We start from the raw sequence: 20,530 nt of genomic DNA on the forward strand, positions 1-20,530 counted from the left end.
ATGTATTTACAAACTAACTATCAGTTATTAAGGAGGCGTTAAATATCATAAGTCATCGAATATTGCCGATGTCTGCATTTTCACCTAATAAATATGAATTCAAAAGTAATATGTTTTGCTATGAACGTACATTTACGGATGTACAAGACGTATATCGAGCCGCACAACGGAAAAAGCAGCACATTAAAACAATAAAAGCACGGGAAAACAAGGGCCATTGTCTGGGGATTCTGCCGTTTTGGCGCTGAGATCTCAGTTCTGCTAAGACTTCTCCCTCTAGAGTCATTAGTGCATCGCAACCCGGAGGCTGTGGTCTCCCCGTGACCCGACCTCCATCGTCCTCTGTGACTCTCCCCGTGTTGCCCATGTCATCACCACGGATGTGTCGCGAGCCCGGCGCCTCCTCTTCTCACTCTCCCTCCGCCTGCCCCTCTCTCCCTTCACCTTTTTTTTCCTCTTTGTCGCCACCTTCAGCGGCTGGTCCTGGTACGCCACGGACTTGTTGGTCTCCTGGGGTAAGTGGCCCGTCTCCCTCTCCAGCTGGACACTGAGGGAGAGGTTCTTGGTCCCTCCGGGCGGTTTCGGGGGGCTCAGGGGTCTCCCGCTGAATGTGCCGTGGCCTGCGTTGGTATTGGCCCTGGTCTGGGGAGGCGGGGCGCGTTCGCTGTCGGCCGTGTGCACCTCCTCCAGTAGTTCTTGGAGCCAGAGGCGTCTCTTGATCTCCTGCAGAGAGCGGCCCTTGTCGTGCATCAGCTGGGCGTGGCTCACTGACCTCCTCCTAGGGAGATAAGAGGAGAGATTTGCATGTTGGCTCCTCGGCCCCGGGTTCAAATGTCTCGAAACGATTGCATGCAACAGCCGAATGATTCAGTTACGATTCACACTGCGTCATGAATAACGACATGTTTTTTGTTCGGAAATTAGCCAGACACACTTTACCCATGATACCTAGCCATGTTGTCACTCAGCACGGCCCTTGCCCCTGTCAGAAGACCCTGTTTTTTTTAAGTCTGCAGGTCAGCAGGTAATGTTGAGAGCGTTGCACCAGTAACCTGAAGGTTGCTGGTTCCAATCCCAGTGCTTGCAAGGTGAAATAAATGTCTCGTTGTGCCCTTGAGCAATGCAACCCTAACTGCTCCTGTAAGTAGCTCTGGATAAAAAGCTTCGGCTAAATCACAACATTTTTTTTTTTTTTATTCTGTGTTGTGTGGTGCACCTACAGTTTGAAGGCCTACGTACTGGTGAGGTGTTGATAGTTGAATGGCGGCCAAGGTCGTGTTCCAGCACACCTCAATAGGTGGCAGCATAAACAAAGACATATACAGTAATAGCTGGAATAATTTAGCTCAGTCCATGTTCCTGCAGAATTGTGAAGTCTTATTGTAGGTGAACCAGATCTCATGTGAAAAACATTCAACAAGTGTTATTTTATACCAATACTACAACGGCAATATCTCCCTTATGTTCATCATTATAACATTATAACAACAAATGTGCATACACTATTCACAACTGTCCCATCCAACCCTGAATAAGATATAGCTTTCTCCGTTCATTTTAAGATAATATTTCAGTTTTCTTTGTTCTATTTTGTTTTTGCTTGGTGGGTTGTAATATAATGTGCACATTTGTCATCTACTCCAACATACAGGCCCTTGAACTTACTGGTCTAGACTCTGTACATGTACTTCGATTAAATAACAAATTCCAGATTTAGTAAAGCATTCATCTGTAACTCTATACCAACCTTAGACGAGTAATATTTTTGGAGTGTCTTGGCTATATTCCACAGGAGACAGAGACTTACATTCTGTTACTGATAGCACTGATGGGTGTCCCGTGGACATGCATTGGAGAACATAGCAGGAACACCGCCAGACTCCACTGCTGGAATATAACCCTGGAACACAGCATTCTGGAACTGGAACTCTGAGACAAACAAACAGGATCCAACAAACAACATTCTGTCATTTATTTTGCTTCCTGGCCAGGAGCAATGTGCAGTGTCAACTAAGTACAGTGTTGTAAAATCATAATACCAGTTAGAACGGCCGCCTGCAGCTTCGACTGAAAACAACAGTGAAAGCAATAAAAAGGAATATGTAGACGCCATTTCACTGATGTCTAATTTGTACACTGAAGATGCACTTATAGAAGAATAAGTTGTAATGCTCTACTGTGTTACTGTCAGTCCACTGAGGTTAGCTCAGCAACTCACTGCCACTTCTCTAGTGCTTTTTACTTGGCAAAGCAGTTGCTGACAAACTCAACTACTTTCTAAGTCCCCTTTTTGGATCTCTTGCCTGGCGTACGTTGTCTACTGAACAAGACCACCTGGTTATACTGAACTACCTAGAAAAATACTGAAAATATCTATAAATACCTAACAAGAGAGAGTATTCATCCAAGCACAGAGATAGGCTATTCTGGTTATTCCAAATACATCTCAAACACACCCAGAAAATAAATAATACTTACTGTTGATTCCCAAAAAAAGATATCCACAAAAAAATATTTGGTCCACCGAAATCCCAGAAAGGAGATCCTAGTGTACTTTCAAAGCAAACTTTCAAAGATCCCAATAAGAGATTATTTAAGCAAACTTTCTAAAAATCCCCAAAATACTTATATTTGCGAAATGTATAAGATTGAAAAAGGAAAGTTCTATGAATTTTGCCAAATGATTTGGTTCAGAGTCCCACTTTAAAAAGCAGTCAGAGTCCATCAGACAGCATAACATGGGAAACCCCCTTGAGACAGGTCCAGACAGATTTCCTGATACCTCCTTATATTTAGTCTTTTATTTCTCTCAAATCCCAACGAAAAAGCAGAGAGAGAGAAAGAAAACGAGAGGAAAAAGGGAGGCTCATCAGACTTCAGCTCATCATCCACTTCTGTGCTAGCGATAGCTCCGGTCATGTGAAGAGCTCTCCCCTAGCATCATCTCTGTGGAGCAGGAGCAGGGCAAGGTGAGAGAGTGTGAAGCTAGCTGCTGCCTTGTCTGACCACTCCAAGACAGCGCGCGCGTGGATGTGTGCACGTGTGCATGTGTGAGCGTGAGTGAGATGTAGAGAGAGAGCGAGAGAGAGAGTGTGGATCTCTATTGAGTGAAGCTGTAAGTGTTGCCCTTGTCCCTGCCTAACTCAGTCAACACACACACAGACACACCCAGACCAGTATCACCGAGGAGATGGCTACCAAGACACAATCGTACAATCCTCTCACAAAGAATTGGGATTTGCACATGTAAAGACAATGTCGCAACTGGGTAACGGCCGTCACATGGCGTTCAAAAAAAAGTCAACTTCCAATCTCGTGTCCCATTCCATGCCTGAAATTCTAAATGGCCTTCAGATAGTAGCACTGCAAATTTCCAGAGCATCTTTCCATGTGTTTACATAGCAACACATGGTCTCAGAAGGACAGGTGTCCGGCCCACCGACGGAATCCCCCTTTGGCCTCCTAAGTAAATAAGCAGGCCTCAGGGCTTCACCACCCTCCCCAGGGAATGTGACTGAAGCCTCGGCGAAAACCAACCACATATTGCCCACACTACAGGGCTTACAGTAACCGTGACCACCTCAGTCAACCAGGCTGCCACGTAATGGTCACAGTGGCCAGTGAAGTATCTCATCTTTATTCAGTAGACCATATAGTTGACTGTGGTCGCTGTGGCACCCCGAGCAGACACTTGATTGAATGGCCGTAGGAGGTTCTTAGAGTCAGAGAGAGATTGCACATCCCAACGATGCGTAAAAAAGGCAGGAGATTGAAACATAAACCTCTCAGTAAGCAATGTCTTGGTCTCCTAGCGTGCGTTAGTGTTAAGGTGCCGTTCGGGGTTTTAGGCTTCATCTCAGGGTCTAGAAACCCGTTTTTGAGCGAAACCTTGAAAAGACTTGGTGACCTCAACCTTGAAATATTGCACAAAAAAAAGTGTTTCACCAATGCGTGAGCACATGATTGAGTACATGAGTGAGTACATGAGTGAGTACATGAGTGAGTACATGAGTGAGTACAATGATATGAAACACAAACACATACACAGATATAAACACACAGGCATGCATAATAAATACTGTAGCTGGATTTTAACAAATCAAAATAGAATGGTCCTATGTTGATTAAGATTAACTGTAATTACATTGAAATCTACAATAAATTATACACATACAAATACTGACTCATTTGTATCAACAGAGAACATGACTTACGTGTGAACTGGGTTTTATCTTTGTTAATGTATAAAACTCATACTGAAAACTTAAGTTTCTAAGTGGTTTAGCTTAGTAAATGTTAATAAAAGAAACACTGAACGTTTGTTCCCCGTGGGTGGTGGATTACTTAATAAATTTGACAAGTAACCAATTCAGAGGTCCTACTATAAAATATCTTAAGTTAGGGACAGAACAGAATTATACTACAGTTGGACCCCCATCCTATTTTCACCCAAATCACTTTTCTACACTTTCCAATTTGTCTGGCTACCCAACACCAACTAACAAGACTTTCACATTTGGTAGGAAAAAATACCTCATTTGATTCCATTCTGTAAAGTCAGATGACTGTTACCTGCAAAAATTATGAAAAAAAACCCTGCCATTTCCTGACAGACTCAGACTTGCATGGAGAGTCTAAGCCATGGAAAGCAGATTTGATTCATGCGAAATGTCTCTCTCGGCACCAAACAACATTAGCAAGCTGTCCCCTTTTCATCCTTCCGACAGATTTTGAACAACACTCTCTTTTCCCACTTGAACACATTTACCGTTCAGCCTGAAATCCCTGCACGCTTCTCTTACCATTTTCCAAATCGTTCCATTCATTTTAACTCCTTTCAAAAGAGCTCATACCAACAGTGAAGCCTTAGTAACACCCCTTATTGTATTCATCACTGCTCCAGACGTCATTGTGTATTTGTATTTTTTTCCAAACTTATAGTAACCTATTGTATTTTGAATCCATGTGTTTTATATTCCGCCTTTTGTTTTAGAGCTTCAACCAGCGACGTGTGTGAGCTCTTTGTCGTTTCTATTGTCTCATACTCCTCTACTGGGTCTTTTTCCCACTCCTCCTGCACAAACGGTAGTGTTCAAATGTCCACTTTCCCGCTAGAACTGCATGCTGCTTCTTTGCACGGACTGACACCTAAAAATAAATGTCCACTATTGCACATCATCCTGTAAAACAGTTTTTTACCCTCATATTTGTACATTCAAAAGTTTTCAGTGATTCTGTGGTTGTGAAATCATATACAGTTTTCTTGCATGCATAACATGACTGTCAGTTACGGTAGTTTTGAGGGGGGGGGGTCTAAAGATTACAACCGTTCTCAGTGTTTAAACCATGTTTAATCTAACCACTATGTACATAGCCTATACTGTGAAAAACAACATAAAGGGGTTATGATGTGTTTGATTAAGGTTTCTTTATGGTTTAGCCAGTGCTTGGGTAGCTTGGCCATTTCTACGCATATTAACTCTTGGTTTGTTAGTTTAGAAAACCTTAACGTGAAAAATGGGTTTTAGCAGAGGAGTCTCACTTCCCTTCTCAGTGGTGCCTTAGAAGTAAATTATAGGCAACTGCACTTAGTTCATGTTAGGTATGCTGGTGTACTGTGCAGTGTCTCACTTTGGGCAGTAAGAATAACGTTTTGCCAGTCATGCTCTACAAATCATTCACACCCATCAATCTTAGCTTTCAACTGGCTAAATCGTTTTGGGGTATATATATATATATATATATATATATATATATATATATATATTTTTTTTTTTTATCCAAGCCAATTCTCTGCACTGTATTGGCCTCTGGCCTCATCTTACGGTCCTTTCACCAACACTGTCAGTATAATGTACTGCATCTCCACACCTTTCACCCAGACGCTGGAACTGTTGTGGTTAAGGTATAGTTTCGTTTCTAAAGAACGTATTTAATCTAACGCAGAGAGTAAAATGTGAAAAACTTTCTTTACTTAAAATATTTCAGTTAAAGCCATATAGTCTCTGAAGTCATTTAACACCCTGAAATGTTCTTATCAATAATACAGTAGCTCTCAAATGCTTTCATGCCTCCCCCCCCCATAAAGCCTTTGCACATTTATTGTGTTACAACATCAAATCAATATAGGTTTAGTTGAATTTGTCCTTAAAGTCAAAGTGATAAACAAATCTGCACCTTTTTTTCTAAATTAATTACAAATGTATAACTGAAAATAACTGATTGCATAAGTATTCAACCCCTTTGCAATGACACATCTGAATGAGCTGCAGTGCCACCAGTTGAAGTCAGGTAATTGGTTGAATTGAATCCACCTGTGTGCAATCAAGGTGTTTCAAACCATTTCAGGTTAAATACACCTGTCTCTGAGAGGTACAATTCCTAACATAACTATTTCATGAAGACGATGGAACATTCAAACCAAATCCGGAATAAGGTTGATCAAAAGCACCAATCAGGGATATTAAAAAAAATCTAAAGCACTGAATATGCCCCAGAGCACAGTAAAGTCCATAATTAAGAAATGAAGAGAATATGGCACCACTCTGAATCTTTCTAGAAAACACTACAACAATAGGACAGGAGCTACACACAAGTGGCCTTTATGGGAGAGTGGCAAAAATAAAACAGTTCACATCCAGTCTTAGCTATAGTTTGCCAAACAGCATGTTGAAGACTCTGAGACCAACTGGAAGACAATTCTATGGTCTGATGAGACCAAAATAGAGTTTTGGCCTCTGTTTGGCCTACCCTGAGGCACAGTGGTGACAGCATCATGCTATTGGTAGCTTTTTATGTAGGATATATAGTGTACAGAATAAGGAGGGTCTTGATGTAGTGGCTATGGGCAATGCCAAATATTTGTTATTTTCCACTATTTTAAAAAATCCATCTGAAAACAATCAGTAACCTTTATCCTAACCTTAACCCTTACCCTAAATCTTATTCTAAACCTAACCCTAAACCTATCTAGCAGTTGCTTATAAACAGATGTTTGTTGAACGTTTGTTGAACGTTTGACTATCTATAGAACATCTACAATTGGAAGTGTAACCAAACGATCTATTAAACAATGCATTTTACTGTAACGGGGTTCCAAGGAGTATAAGGACTACTATTGTCATCACTAAATGGGGGTTTAAGATCATTCCGGGATACTATTACACTTTCAAAACACTGTCTCCATCAAACACGCACACAGAGAGACGCACAGACACACGTACCACACGCACAGACCATACTGATGAATTGCGTTTGGCCCGTCTGACTGTAACTTCCACAGGATGTCACTGACTTCAGAGTGTCTCGCTTACAACTCCAACAAGTCCCAATGCAGAACAGGCCTGCTCGGCTGTCCAATGCGTCAGGAAGCCAGGTCAGTCTTCAAGTCTCACCCTGAAACTCTAAAAGCCGTACATCCTGAGCATTACCTAATGCCTGTTCAGGGTTACCATAACAAGATCACCGTCCCAAATGGCACCCTGTTCCATAACTGGTGCCCTGCTTGTGATCAGGCCACGGGTAGTTCACGCGTAGGTAACAGGGGTCCATTTGGGACACAGCCATGGACTCTGTCACTCATTCCACTGATCAGCGGTAGCTGGGCCCGGTTTTTTCGCGGTTTCTCCATTTCTGTCTCCGCTGTTTGATGTACAAATGATCGGTTGTGTGTACTGCAATTCTCGGAGGCCGATTTCTTATTTCTAGCTTGTAGCTTGTTTTACGTTGTCGTAAATGTCAGGATATTCGAGACAGTGAGCCGAGGAGGTCTTAGTGGGACAAAAGCAGGTTGTTCAGAACTGGTCCGGAGCCCAGCCAGTTACATTATATCATTATGTTCTATCCAGGAAATATCTCACGTGGGACATTTTGCCTGTAAAATGTTTGGTGAGGAAAGAGAAGGCTATAGTTGAGATAAAACGATTCCGGCCTTAAAATATTTCCTTTTTCTACAGTGACTCCTATGTGTAAAATGTATTTGGTTTTACCTACCAGATATAAGCTATTTTGAGACTGTAGGCTAGTATAAAAAAAAAAAACAATGATCCACCAATTCGTTTTCTAGAAAACGGAAAGCACCTTTAATGGTGATAGGATAGAAAAACATTTGCCATTCACAGCATCCAGGATTTTTACCAGAGCACTGTGTTTAGGCTGCTGCTGAATGCGTTGGGGGACACTGAACTGCTCAGTGGCCTGGGACAGGGCTGAGAGGGGAAGTCTTGCAGCGCAGTCAACTAATCGCAGCGAGCTATCTGGCACTCGCAGCCCAGGAGCTGAAACCACTCCTGAGCTTATCCCTGCCTGACGCTCTTTGGGGCCCAATAAAAGGATGGGCGTTTGTTCTCATTCTCATCTCTCTCAATCCACCTTTTCCGATGTCTGGGCATTTTGCACTCCTGCTGAATAGATTTAAGCAGGCCTTAAATCTCTTATGGACAGATTGTGTCAGCAGGAATGGTACTGTCGATATGTTGTAATGCAACAGGATGCATGATATTACATGCCAGCCTGTTTCTTGTGCTTAATAAAGATCATTATTTTGCAGATGTTTGTATCATTTAAATTTCAAAAAGGTGAAATGAAATGGCCCATTGACTTGGCAGTGATTTTCAGAGAGAGAGAGAGGGTTGAAGCTCTTTTTTTGCATTTCCAAGATCTTCTGACATGAACTAAGAACTTAACTAGCATCTGACCAATGGGCCAAGACATTAGTTCTGGGTCAACTGAGATTAACGTACCCCTAAGCCAATCAACAATTCCACCATGTAGCCATTCTACCTCCATTCTACTCTAGAATATTTATTGTATAATGTGCCATGCTTCTCCTCTTGACCTACTTTGTTTAGGGCCATCCATCAGCAGTGCCACCAATTATTCAAGCCACAGGGCTCCACAGCCCGCAACCTAAACACTTATACCCCGGAGTCAAGCCACAAAACGAGCTCAACCTTCCTTGACCAAAACACACTGCTTAGGTTTTAAGAAAAATGGCACCACATTCCAAGAAACACAGCCAACTTTACCACTGAAATATATTTTAATAAATGTAAATTTCCGCAGCTACTTTACCCCATTTACCAGAACTGTAATGAATTAGCAAACAAAAAGAAAATAATTCTCTTCATTTTTTTTTCATTTTTCAATGAAATACTATCGACCACACAAGGAAAACAAAGGGTTCTAGTTTATTTTTGTGTGGTTTTTATCCATTTTCTTAAGTGGAGTTATTCACTGACACCAAATTAAAGGCTGCTTCAATCAACAGTTTTTAAACACCATTGATTGCCCTTGTCAAAAGTGGGAAAATAAATTATGTGAGATTATATTCTTACGAAAATGTGCAAAGTAATGTTTTGATTCCCCTTTCGCCAGTCTGCAAAATGTAAAGCTGAAAGCAGTCAGTGGTAACAAGTGTGAACTGAGAGCTTCATGGAGAACGGGAGATGGCGACAATTGTATATTTTTTTATAGAATGGTACTGCCGAATAAAACAACCCCTCTGTGCCACCTTCCCAGACCAGGGCAAGATCACCATGCAAGCCCTCGTTAGTGTTCCAGATTGGAGACTTCCCAGTCTTAACTGTGCAGTTATCAACATGTTTGTGTCCATATTGTGTGGCATTGGAGAGAAGATAGTAACAGTAATTGTGTGTATGTATATGTGTGTGTGTGTGTGTGTGTGTGTGTGAGGGGGAGTGTTAGTCTATGTGTGTGGCCGGTCGGTTGGCTCAGCAGTCCTCGCCGGGCTGATCTTGGCCCCTGGCTGTTGCTTGGCGTGCAGCGTGTCTGTAAAGAAACAGCTGGAGGCAAAGCCAACACCAGTCCCACTCTGTGAGCACCCCTGCCAACAGTGACAGATTCCAGAACTTTCCATGGTCCTGCGTCGCCATGCCAACGGGGCCCTGGCAACGGACAGACCTGTCCTGATCCGCACACCTGGCCCACCTAGAGTCCAGAATCACCGCCCCTGTCACTGCCTGATGAACAGGTCATTTACAACCCAAGTGTTTGTGTGTTTTTAAGAGTTATGGGCCCGGGGAAAGAAAACAGTGTGGTGGCAAGACCTCCTGTGTGTAAGGCGCTAATCAAACAGGGCGGCTGGACCTGATAGAATAGCTGTATGAAACCTTGGGGCCAGAGTCAGAGCAAACATGCAATTCACAAATTCAGAAAATTGAATTCACCCTACTATGCCATACTAGCAGGGCAAAAGAAACACCCTTTTATTTAAAACCAACATTTTTTTTTTTTATACAGCAAACATTGTCTTAAGTAATCCTCCTATTTCATTTAAAGGGCTTTATGTGGTCCAGTAAACTTTTTTTGTTTCCCCGACTGTGGGTTTGATTGAATTCCTGCCTTGGCCGTTCTTGTAAACCTAGTTGTCAGCATGGCCCTGTGGGATGTCACATAATGTGTATTTAATTTGCAGTGCTTTTTGGTTTAACGCTGACAGAAAGACAAAAGCATATTACATTGGTTAAGACAGTAACTGTTAATGAGAGGACTTTCCATGGAGCTCAGATGAAATTTACAACTAATGTTGTAGTCAGTGAAACTGTAGCCTTTGTGAATGCTACAATGATAATAGCTATTTTTCATGATCCTCTGACCTGAATTTGAACCTATGATCCAAGGGGGAGTACACTTCCTGGCTTACAGCTTGGGTCCTGTCTCAGACTAATCCTACCTTAATGTTCATATCAATTACTTACTGTCCTCGCTGTTACCCAGACCCTAGATAACTTGTAGTGCCAACAGTAAAGGTTTAGCAGGATAGTTCCCCAAATTACAATGTAACATATTGGTTTCTTTACTGTTATAAGCAGCCTATCCTGTCCTGTCCTGTCCTGTCCTGGCCAACCAATCCTGTCTTGTCCTGTGTTTCCCAAATCTCTGCCTGTCCAACCCAACCCATGTCCTGTCCAACCAAACCCATGTCCTGTCCAACCAAACCCCTGCCTGTCCAACCCAACCCCTGCCTGTCCAACCCAACCCCTGCCTGTCCAACCCAACCCATGTCCTGTCCAACCAAACCTCTGCCTGTCCAACCAAACCCCTGCCTGTCCAACCCAACCCATGTCCTGTCCAACCAAACCCATTTCCTGTCCAACCAAACCCCTGCCCGTCCAACCCAACCCATGTACTGTCCAACCAAACCCATGTCCTGTCCAACCAATCCCTTGTCCTGTCCAGCCAATCCCCTGTACTGTGTTTCCTAAATCTCTGTGCTGGCCAATCAAACGCCTGTCCTGTCCAATCAACCATCTGACCTGTCCTGTCCAACCAAACCCATGTCCTGTCCAACCAAACCTCTGCCTGTCCAACCAAACCTCTGCCTGTCCAACCAAACCCATGTCCTGTCCAACCAACCCCTTGTCCTGTCCAGCCAATCCACTGTCCCGTGTTTCCTACATTTCTGTGCTGGCCAACCAAACGCCTGTCCTGTCCAATCTACCAACTGACCTGTCCTGTCTAACGAAACGTCTGTCCTGGCCAACCAACCAAACGTCTGTCCTGCCCTGTCCTGGCCAACCAAACATCTGTCCTAGCCAACCAACCAACCAACCATCCGTCCTGGCCAACCAACCAACCGTCTGTGCTGGCCAGCCCTAAACTCTTAACCTACTCTCTGACAGCAACTGGGCTGGAAAGTAACTGTGGATGTATTCTCGAGTCAGTTGTGACTAAACACTCTAATTCAATTATACAAAAACTATTTCGGAAAAATATGGGGGTTAATATGCACTTCATAAAAATGCACATTTCACTTGGTGTACTTTGGCCTGATGTTTTAAACAAGAGGCCAGAAGTTATTGCTATTGGAGAACTTACGATTTCTTAAAAAGCCTTCTGCTTACAATTCAAGTTACTTCTCACGCTGCTCTCCTCTTCAGTTTGAGCATGGACACCCACAATGTCCAAAATGACACTGACTCAAAACGTGAAAATGGTACTATATCAATGTTTAGTATATCCCATGTATATAACATATGACTGTGATACATTTCTTTAAAGGGGCAATCAGTAATAGAACATTCACAAAGTGCCACTGTTTTCTAGGCTTTGGGATAAACCCATGGGATGGCGCTACAGTGGAACCTTACTCTAATGTATAAACAGGGCTGTAAATTGACTGTCAAATCACATTTTGTGAAAGTGTAGTTAATGTTTTAATCCAATTTACATTGTTTATACATAGCTTATACTTTGAGTTCCAGTGGGGGTACAACCTTAGCTAAACAAAACCCATGAGTAATAAAGAATAAATGGGCATGTATCTTTAAATATATAAATCCAAACTTTAAATATATAAAGTATGGACCAACCACAGATTGCCCACTGCTCACTGGTGAATCTCAATGTCCAAGACATTGTTAGCTAGCCAACTTGTGAAGGATGCTGGGACATGTTTGTCCGCCTCAGTAAAGCCACTGATCAGGTGTTTGACTCTGTCTGGTAGGAAGGAAGTTCTTATTAATGTTAAGGGAGAAGGCAGATTCTCAGCAACCTCAGGCATGCCTGCCCACACACACACCCTTTCATTCTCACACACACACACACATTTACACACACCGACGCATGAACACTCATACACATGGCCACACACACAGAGACACACATTCCGGTCCAAACAGCAGAAGCAGGCAAGGCGCTTGCTGTGGTTCATTATTGCAAGTGAGGGTGTAATCCAAGGTTTGCTCTTACAGGAAAGTGGGTGATTGGGAACAGATACTCTGAGCTGTGAAGGTGTCTGAAAATAAATGGGAGGACTGGACACCCACCTTAAACCCGTCCCTACCTCCCACCTCTCCCCCCCCATTCCCTACCCTTCATTCAAAGCTGCAGCGTCAGTGTTGTGTATCTGTCCATCTCTGACCTCAGTCTGGATGAAACACAACCTCGCCCTGTCCTGAGTTGGGAAACCACTGTGCTCCACACGAACAGACAGCCTTTCTAGGATAATGACAAATGCACTGTACATTAATTAACCTCCATGTTCTATTCTATGTTTTTTTTTTACCCGATGAATGAATAAAAGGATAACAGGGTTAGAATAATACAATAATGATAATAACAGGATTATGGTAATTAGATAAGTGTTAGGATAATAAAAGAATGATAATAACAGGATTATGGTAATTAGATAAGTGTTAGGATTAAAAATATATATGAGTGTTGGGAGCCAAATTAGGATAATAACATCATAAGGTTAGGATAATAAGATAACAGTGCTTGGAGAATAACATAATAGTGCTTGGATAATAAGACAAGTGTTTGGATAATAAGGTGTAAGTGTTTGGATATTAACAAAATAGGGTTTAGATAATAAGATAAGTGTTTGGATAATAAGATAACAGTATTTGGATAATAAAAAAACAGTATTTGGATTATAAAATAACAGTGTTCAGATAATCAGATAACAGTGTTTGGATAATAAAATTACAGTGTTTGGATAATAAGATAACAGAATTTGGATAATAAGATAAGTGTTCGATAATAAAAAAATAGGGTACATTAACATAAAACAAACAGCGTTCGGATTATAAGATAACAGTGTCTGGATGACAACGCAACTGTTAAAATGATAACAAAACAGGGTTAGCATAATAGCATAAAAGGATAATAACGTAAGTGCTAGGATAATGACATAACAGGATTAGGATAATATCATAACAGGGTTAGGATAATAACCTAAGTGTTAGGATGATAAAATAACAGGGTTAGGATAATAGAATAACAGAGTAAAGATTATAAGGCATCTTTGACGGCCGCAACTGGAATGACAGATCACACCCAGTCAGCCACTTAAGTGTGAAGGAGGTTCCTCCTATTAACACAGCACTTTAAAGGCCAGCGACACTCCTTTTCCACCCTGTAATACAGCTCTGCAACGAGCTCAGTTCCCCCCCGGGACAATGTAGCATAAACATACTCAGTATTTCCAAAGTGACCCACACAAACCGTACAGCGCGTTAGAGTACCCCAGCTGGGGAAAGGGAGTCTGGAGCTCTGAATCAGTGCAGCTTTATTTACAACCCTTTAAAAACAAACTTTTAAAACCGAATTCCCTCCTGCTCATGCATCACCATAGAGGTAATGAAAGCCCGGCCCTATGTAGAGGCCTGAATGGATGAGACAGAGGCCTGAGAGTGTGGGCGGTACAAAACAAACTGTTAGCTCTGGTACCTCCAGCCTTCCTTCCCCATCAACGGCCAGGCCAAGCGTCTTTACAAGGGGAGGCCGATTGGAGAAAATCTACTGGGTTTGTTGCGAGCCGAAACTCAGCTTCATGGAGTTAGACTGTTGGAAAACCACAGTCGGACAGAAAACAAGTTTGTCTGGCGAGGGCGTGTGTTTGGACAACACTGCCTGTTGATTTATCTGCTGCCCAGAATGTGTAATCGAATGTCTAATGGACTCACTGTTCATTAGTGAATTAACACATTCTTACATGTACGTCACTGACGCTAGACATATGCTTTCAATTTTAGCCAGTACGAATATATTATTTTTGTTTTTTGGGTATTGAGGTGTTTTTTTTTTTTTCTTTGACTCTGAGTGCCATCTTGACATGGATTATATTCTATATCCAGTATCCACTCCAATAAAAGCCAACACAAACAGAATTAACTCTGTTAGAACGGGAAAACTGTCAACAGGGTATGAGAAATCTATCTAACTTTTTCAAAACAATATTTGCAGTCTTGTAACATAAATGTATTTGAAACATGCTGAAAGACCCAATTAGTTTAATGGTAAAACGACAAGACCCATAAAACGATCTAAAACAGAATGGAAGCAATTGCACCGGGGAGGGGATTGCAGGACGCGGCCGTGTAACTGGATCCACTGGCACTTCAGCTGGATAAAACTACGAGGATGAAACGGGGAGATTAAAATCTAATTGTGTGACGTGTGCACAAACTGGAATTAGCTAGACGATGTCATTGTTTGAAGCCTCTCATTTTCCCCTTAAAAACGTGTGCTTTGCAAGAGCATGCAGTTGTCGCCCCGGGTCAATTTGTGTCACTGGACAGACTGACTGGAGCCGTAGCAACGCTAACTCCCTGTCAAGCACAGTCAGACAAGACATGGAACTCCACATTGCTCCGGAACGCTACGGAACTATGAAGCTCCGTAGAGTTCCGGAAACTGTCCTGTGGGATTACGGAGCGCAGTTTTGAATTACAATGTTATACACAATTCTTAGGAAGAGACAAGATAGTGACAGACTACATCTAAAGCTCCACTTTACAACTGTTAAGCACTGAATTGATGTAAATTCTTTCCTGTCAAACCATTTTCTAAAACATGTCGCCCTTGCTTTTCTGGCGTTGATTTCAGTTAATTTAGTTGATTAATTAAACATGTATTTTGGTAGAATGGATAAGTGGAAGACAGAGATTGTCTGTCTGTCTTTTAAATGGGAAGAAACAAAAGGATAAAAAGCCTCATTGTCTGTGTAAAAAGGCGATGAAGTCATTGTTCACCACAATGGAGTTTCAAATATGTTTTTATTGAAGACACATGCAGTAAAACAATACAAGAACTGTTTAATAAAAATATATATGAAATATATAAAGACCTTTTTCCTAAGTTTTAATAATCTGACTAAAATAATTAAGCTCTAAAATAACATGCACCACACCACTCCACCCTTCAAGCACTGCAGTCTCCTCAGCTTTTGATCTGAGATGGAATTACAGCCTGCACGAATAACCAGGTGGACAATTTTCTAATTTGGGTCATGCACTGATGATTCCTTTATCTCCGCTGATATGAATAGAGTCTTATATAATTTAATTTTAAAAAGTAGCTAGAGATTCGAGTCGTCAATCACTGACACTGGGGATTAAGGAAACCCTGCAGTACTAGAGTCCCCCAGGAATGGAAGTACCCAAAATCAATGCAGAGAATAACAGATCCTATTAAACCACATTTGTTTATTGCTCAATAAGGAGAAATTGTACATTCCCTTATGAGAGTTTTCATCAGTGATTTGTAAATAATTATTAAGTCATCCTAATACAGAAATGATCTTACAGGCCTGAAGGGAGGGGGTTGGGAGAGGACAGAGAGGGAGGAACAAAGTACATTTTATCTCCGTCATCGCAGTTTCAACTGGAGAAGGAGCATTGTTGTGTGTTTTGGGACTAACAATGTTTAACCGTTAACAATCATTAACTGTTTTAAGCGTTCTTCTCAGTCTGCCTCTCATAATAACCACTATATACAACTGTTGCAATTGTGTTGCGCTTCTTGAATGAAGTATATTACTCATCTTTTGAATGAGCCAAAGATTTCCCCTTTTCTCTCCCCTAAACAGACTCTTCATTGTATCGACCATTGAGGCCGGCCCTGCAGTTGACAAAACATGTTTTTGTTAACAGTTTATCAAAACAATATGTTGCCATAGCTAACTTAGATTAGTAACAGAGAAACGTATCATATTCATACGAAATTTAGTATGGCTTGTAATTATCTTTTTTTTGTTTTGATCTGTTACTATTTAATTTATAAAAAGAGCACAAGTTTATTGGCGTCAACCCTGAAAATGTCATTCTCATGTCAGACAAAATGAGCACTGTTATTCCAACAGGGGACTTAGAGGCAAGCTGCACCTTAGTACATGGAAAATGTAGGCCTCAGTTATCAATCACACAAGTCACCAGTCCAGCAGGGTTCCTCAATCAAGCAGCGGGTTATTAACTCCTCAAGTACTTTATAATTAGGCCACAATTAAGCTCAAGCGAATTCCTTTCTCCCAGGAATGATTGGAAACTCTTGCACTGTGACTTTGGTACTGGGGCACAGTACACTTACTAGAAGAACAAGAAGATGGGTATTGAAGAAAACCTACTGTGTTCAAACATTTTCTCGAGGGTAACATGAGAAACTAAAACCGAAGCTTTTTGCTGAGAGAGCTCTGCCAGTCAGAACCCCCTGGTTCCCCGGCCGGTGAGGCTCAAAGCGGGTGGCCTCTCCCCTGTCTCCTGGCCCGGCGTGGTAAAGCTGTCCAGAGTCTCCCAGTCCCTGACTTCCCTTTAGCATCTGTCTCCGTCTGCCAAATGCTGCTCGCCCTGCGTGTCCCAGAGCGGGCGTGGGGCTCCGCCCAAACTGTACCGCGTTCACATACTTTGTCCAGCGGTCCTACGGGCTCTATTGAAGAAGTAGGGCACTTGGTAGGAAACAGGACTCCTTTTGGGACTTGAGCTGGGGGGGCTGGAGGAACAAGGCCGCTCCGCTTAACAGCTCAGCTCAACAGGGCCTGTATGTGCATTGAAAGGCGTCCATTTAGAATAACCTATGGATAAATAAATACAGAGCTCCGAGCTCACTGTACAGTAATTGGTCAGGAAGCCTGTCGGAGGCAAAGCTCATTTACAGTAAATGGATCAGCATGGACCTGCTGAAGTACACTTGGCTCGCTCCACGCATTATAACGATTGGAAATTTCAAGTGAAGTCTCAGAGTTTTTTTTTTTTTTTATGTGCAAATATTTATTGCGATGTCTCACAGACGCTGTTCTTTTTTTCAGTGGAAAGTAAACACTGTTGGGGAGCGGCTGCAGGGCCGGTAAAAAAGAGTTGGTTAAAAATAGAAATATTACAGTAAGCGTTCAAGAATTATGCAATCCATTGTGTTGTGAAATTGTGTCATGGAGGGCAGTGAGTTCAAGTAGGAAACGAGGACCCTATGAACAGGACATGGAGATGATGCTGCCCTGGCTCATCGAACAAGAGACACCTGAAAGATTAAATGAGCTCAAGTCAAACCAAGTATGAGCTTGTGCGTACGCTTGCTCTCCGGGACTCTCATAAGGACTTATACGACCACACACACACGCGCACACACACACACACGCGCACACACACACGCTGTGGTTAGCCCTTCCAATCCTGTTGACCAACTGGCTTAGCGTGTGGTTGCATGCTGTAGGCAGAGCAGTCATTACATTATTGAATCTGCTCTCAGCATAAGCAAACAAACAGCCTCAATCCGTCATTAACGTGTCAAGCTAGACTTGTGTGTGTGTGTGACTGTGTGTGGGTGTATTGATGTGTGTGTGTGTGTGTGTTTGTTGGTGTGTGGATGTCAGTGTGTTTGTGCGTGTGTGTATGTGTGTGGTCGCTGGGGTGAACCTCTGTATCAGGCGAGCCTTTGAGCTTCAAATCCTCAGTAAAACACCAGGCAGGGTGACTTGAGCTGATGGATACACACCATACGTTTGCCCGTTTTAATCCTTTCAGCTCCTGGCGGAGTGATGGGTCTCAGGAGGGCATCGACTCAGAAACATCCACAGGTCTGTGCAAAGGTCTTGGACCACCTGAGAAAATTGTTTAGGGCTGTTTATCTGGGCAGTAAGTGTTTGTTTGCTTGTAAAAACACCATGTAACAATAAAATAAATACAAATTAACACAATTCAATCACTAATCTAAATCTAAATTGATATTTTAAGAATTTACTAGCATAATTTAGAAAACTAGGTAAGGTAAAGGCAGAACACACAGTGGAAGACAAAATAAATGAATACCATGCAGTTGTGTAGGGGTATAATAACAGACAGTAGTGTAGGGGTATAATAACAGACAGTTGTGTAGGGGTGTAATAACAGACAGTAGTGTAGGGGTGTAATAACAGACAGTAGTGTAGGGTGTAATAACAGACAGTAGTGTAGGGGTGTAATAACAGACAGTAGTGTAGGAGTGTAATAACAGACAGTAGTGTAGGGGTGTAATAACAGACAGTAGTGTAGGGGTGTAATAACAGACAGTAGTGTAGGAGTGTAATAACAGACAGAAGTGTAGGAGTGTAATAATAGACAGTAGTGTAGGGGTGTAATAACAGACAGTAGTGTAGGGGTGTAATAACAGACAGTAGTGTAGGGTGTAATAACAGACAGTAGTGTATGTTAATAAGTATCTACAGTATCTGTAGAGGTTTAATAACAAATTGCACCTGTAGTGTAAGAGTTTATTAACATACAGTAAATGTAGTGTAGGGGATTAATAACATATTGTAATGGTAGTGTAGGGGGTTAATAACATACAGTAAATGTAGTGTAGGGAGTTAATAACATACAGTAAATGTAGTGTAGGGGGTTAATAACATACGGTAATTGTAGTGTAGGGGGTTAATAACATACAGTAAATGTAGTGTAGGGGGTTAATAACATACAGTAAATGTAGTATAGGGGGTTAATAACCTATGGTAAATGTAGTGTAGGGGGTTAATAACATACAGTAAATGTAGTGTAGGGGGTTAATAACAAAGCAACAGTAATGTAAGGGGTTTCAGAACGTAGTCATAGACCAACTGCATTGCAACAACACAAGCCACAGAACATAAAACATCACAATACCTTTAAATGCGGCATTTAAACCGCTATCAAACGAAAACAAGAGATACTCCATACACACATACACACACACAAACACACACCCTAAATCACCCCCTCATCCCCCACTCTTTTCCCTCAGATTTTACGACAGAGCTATCTTTACTTGGGCCCAGGGGTGGAGAAGAGGTCTAACTGTGTCTGACTGTAGGCCACGCTCTGTGTTGGTTGGCTCCGCGGCCAAAGTTTATGGTAATGTTTTGGGTGATAATTCGGTCGTAGGCAGCGGGACGGCGGGTGGCGGGCCAGCCATTGGTGGTGGCCGTGTGGGGTTTCTGGCTCTGTCCAGCTGGCCACGGGCCGCTCCCTGAGGTCAGGGGAGTGAGAGGAGACGAGAGAAGGAGAAGCGAGACACCCTCCCATGTAGTCAGGAGTCCAGGACCACTGCAGAGAGAGACCGGCCCCAGTCAGACACCCACAATGCCCTCTCTACCCCGACAAACAACGTCTGCCAAGACTGACAAATACCACAGGGACCACCTCATGATGCACGCCCCCTGGACTTGTTTTGCTGTTTTCTGAATACATCTGAATCTCGGAGGTGTTATCACAAAGATACACGCATTGTTTAAAGAGCAGGGTTAACCACTAAGGGAAATATATGTAAAAGGGCACTCTGCATATTTTCCAAGTTCATGTTCCCTGCACGCCCCAGGAAAACTCCTTTCCCTGACTTTCAATGCAAAAAATAACCTGTTTTAGCTGTTGCACATGTGCAGATGCAATGACCCGCTATTTCTCTCCAGTCATCTCTGTAGTCTTACATGTGGGATGTAGTCTTACATGATTTAAAAGTTTGGAAGAACAATTGGTTAAGCATCCTCCAGCCAGAACATGTACTACAGGAGCATGAGTGAATATGCACACAGGACAAAATATATGCTTATTTGTGAATGTGTCTTTTTAGAATCCAAACATTTTGTGTTTAAGTTGTGCTGTGTTTTTCTACAGTCACGATCAGCCCCGCCCACATGGTCCTATTCTCCCAGCTCTGGTGGTCATGTGACCGGGAGAGGAAATCAGCCAAAGCGGAAGGTGACAACAGTTGTTTCTCCTAGTTAACCTCACAGCATCACATGGAGTCTGACAGGCCGCTGAAAAATAGGAAAGGCTCAGGTTCCAGC

At 42.4% G+C, this 20,530-nt stretch overlaps 1 protein-coding gene across 3 annotated transcripts; it reads right to left on the reverse strand.

Moving 5' to 3' along the window:
* LOC105021828 (parathyroid hormone-related protein-like) lies at nucleotides 1-18,329 on the reverse strand. Of its 3 annotated transcripts, none has more exons than XM_020056771.2 (3): nucleotides 18,229-18,329; nucleotides 1,808-1,929; nucleotides 1-778 (listed from the first exon to the last, which is right to left on the reverse strand). In XM_020056771.2, the coding sequence occupies exons 1-3, from the start codon at nucleotides 18,229-18,231 to the stop codon at nucleotides 286-288; spliced, it is 618 nt and encodes a 205-aa protein (XP_019912330.2). In that variant the 5' UTR covers nucleotides 18,232-18,329; the 3' UTR covers nucleotides 1-285. The 3 variants fall into 3 exon arrangements, with proteins under 3 accessions (XP_019912330.2, XP_019912329.2, XP_019912331.2); XM_020056770.2 differs by lacking the exon at nucleotides 18,229-18,329 and adding an exon at nucleotides 4,803-4,885; XM_020056772.2 differs by lacking the exon at nucleotides 18,229-18,329 and adding an exon at nucleotides 2,479-2,947.
* Between the last annotated feature and the right edge of the window lie 2,201 nt (nucleotides 18,330-20,530).

Source organism: Esox lucius, chromosome 19, assembly GCF_011004845.1.
Source record: "Esox lucius isolate fEsoLuc1 chromosome 19, fEsoLuc1.pri, whole genome shotgun sequence".
NCBI lineage: Eukaryota > Metazoa > Chordata > Actinopteri > Esociformes > Esocidae > Esox > Esox lucius.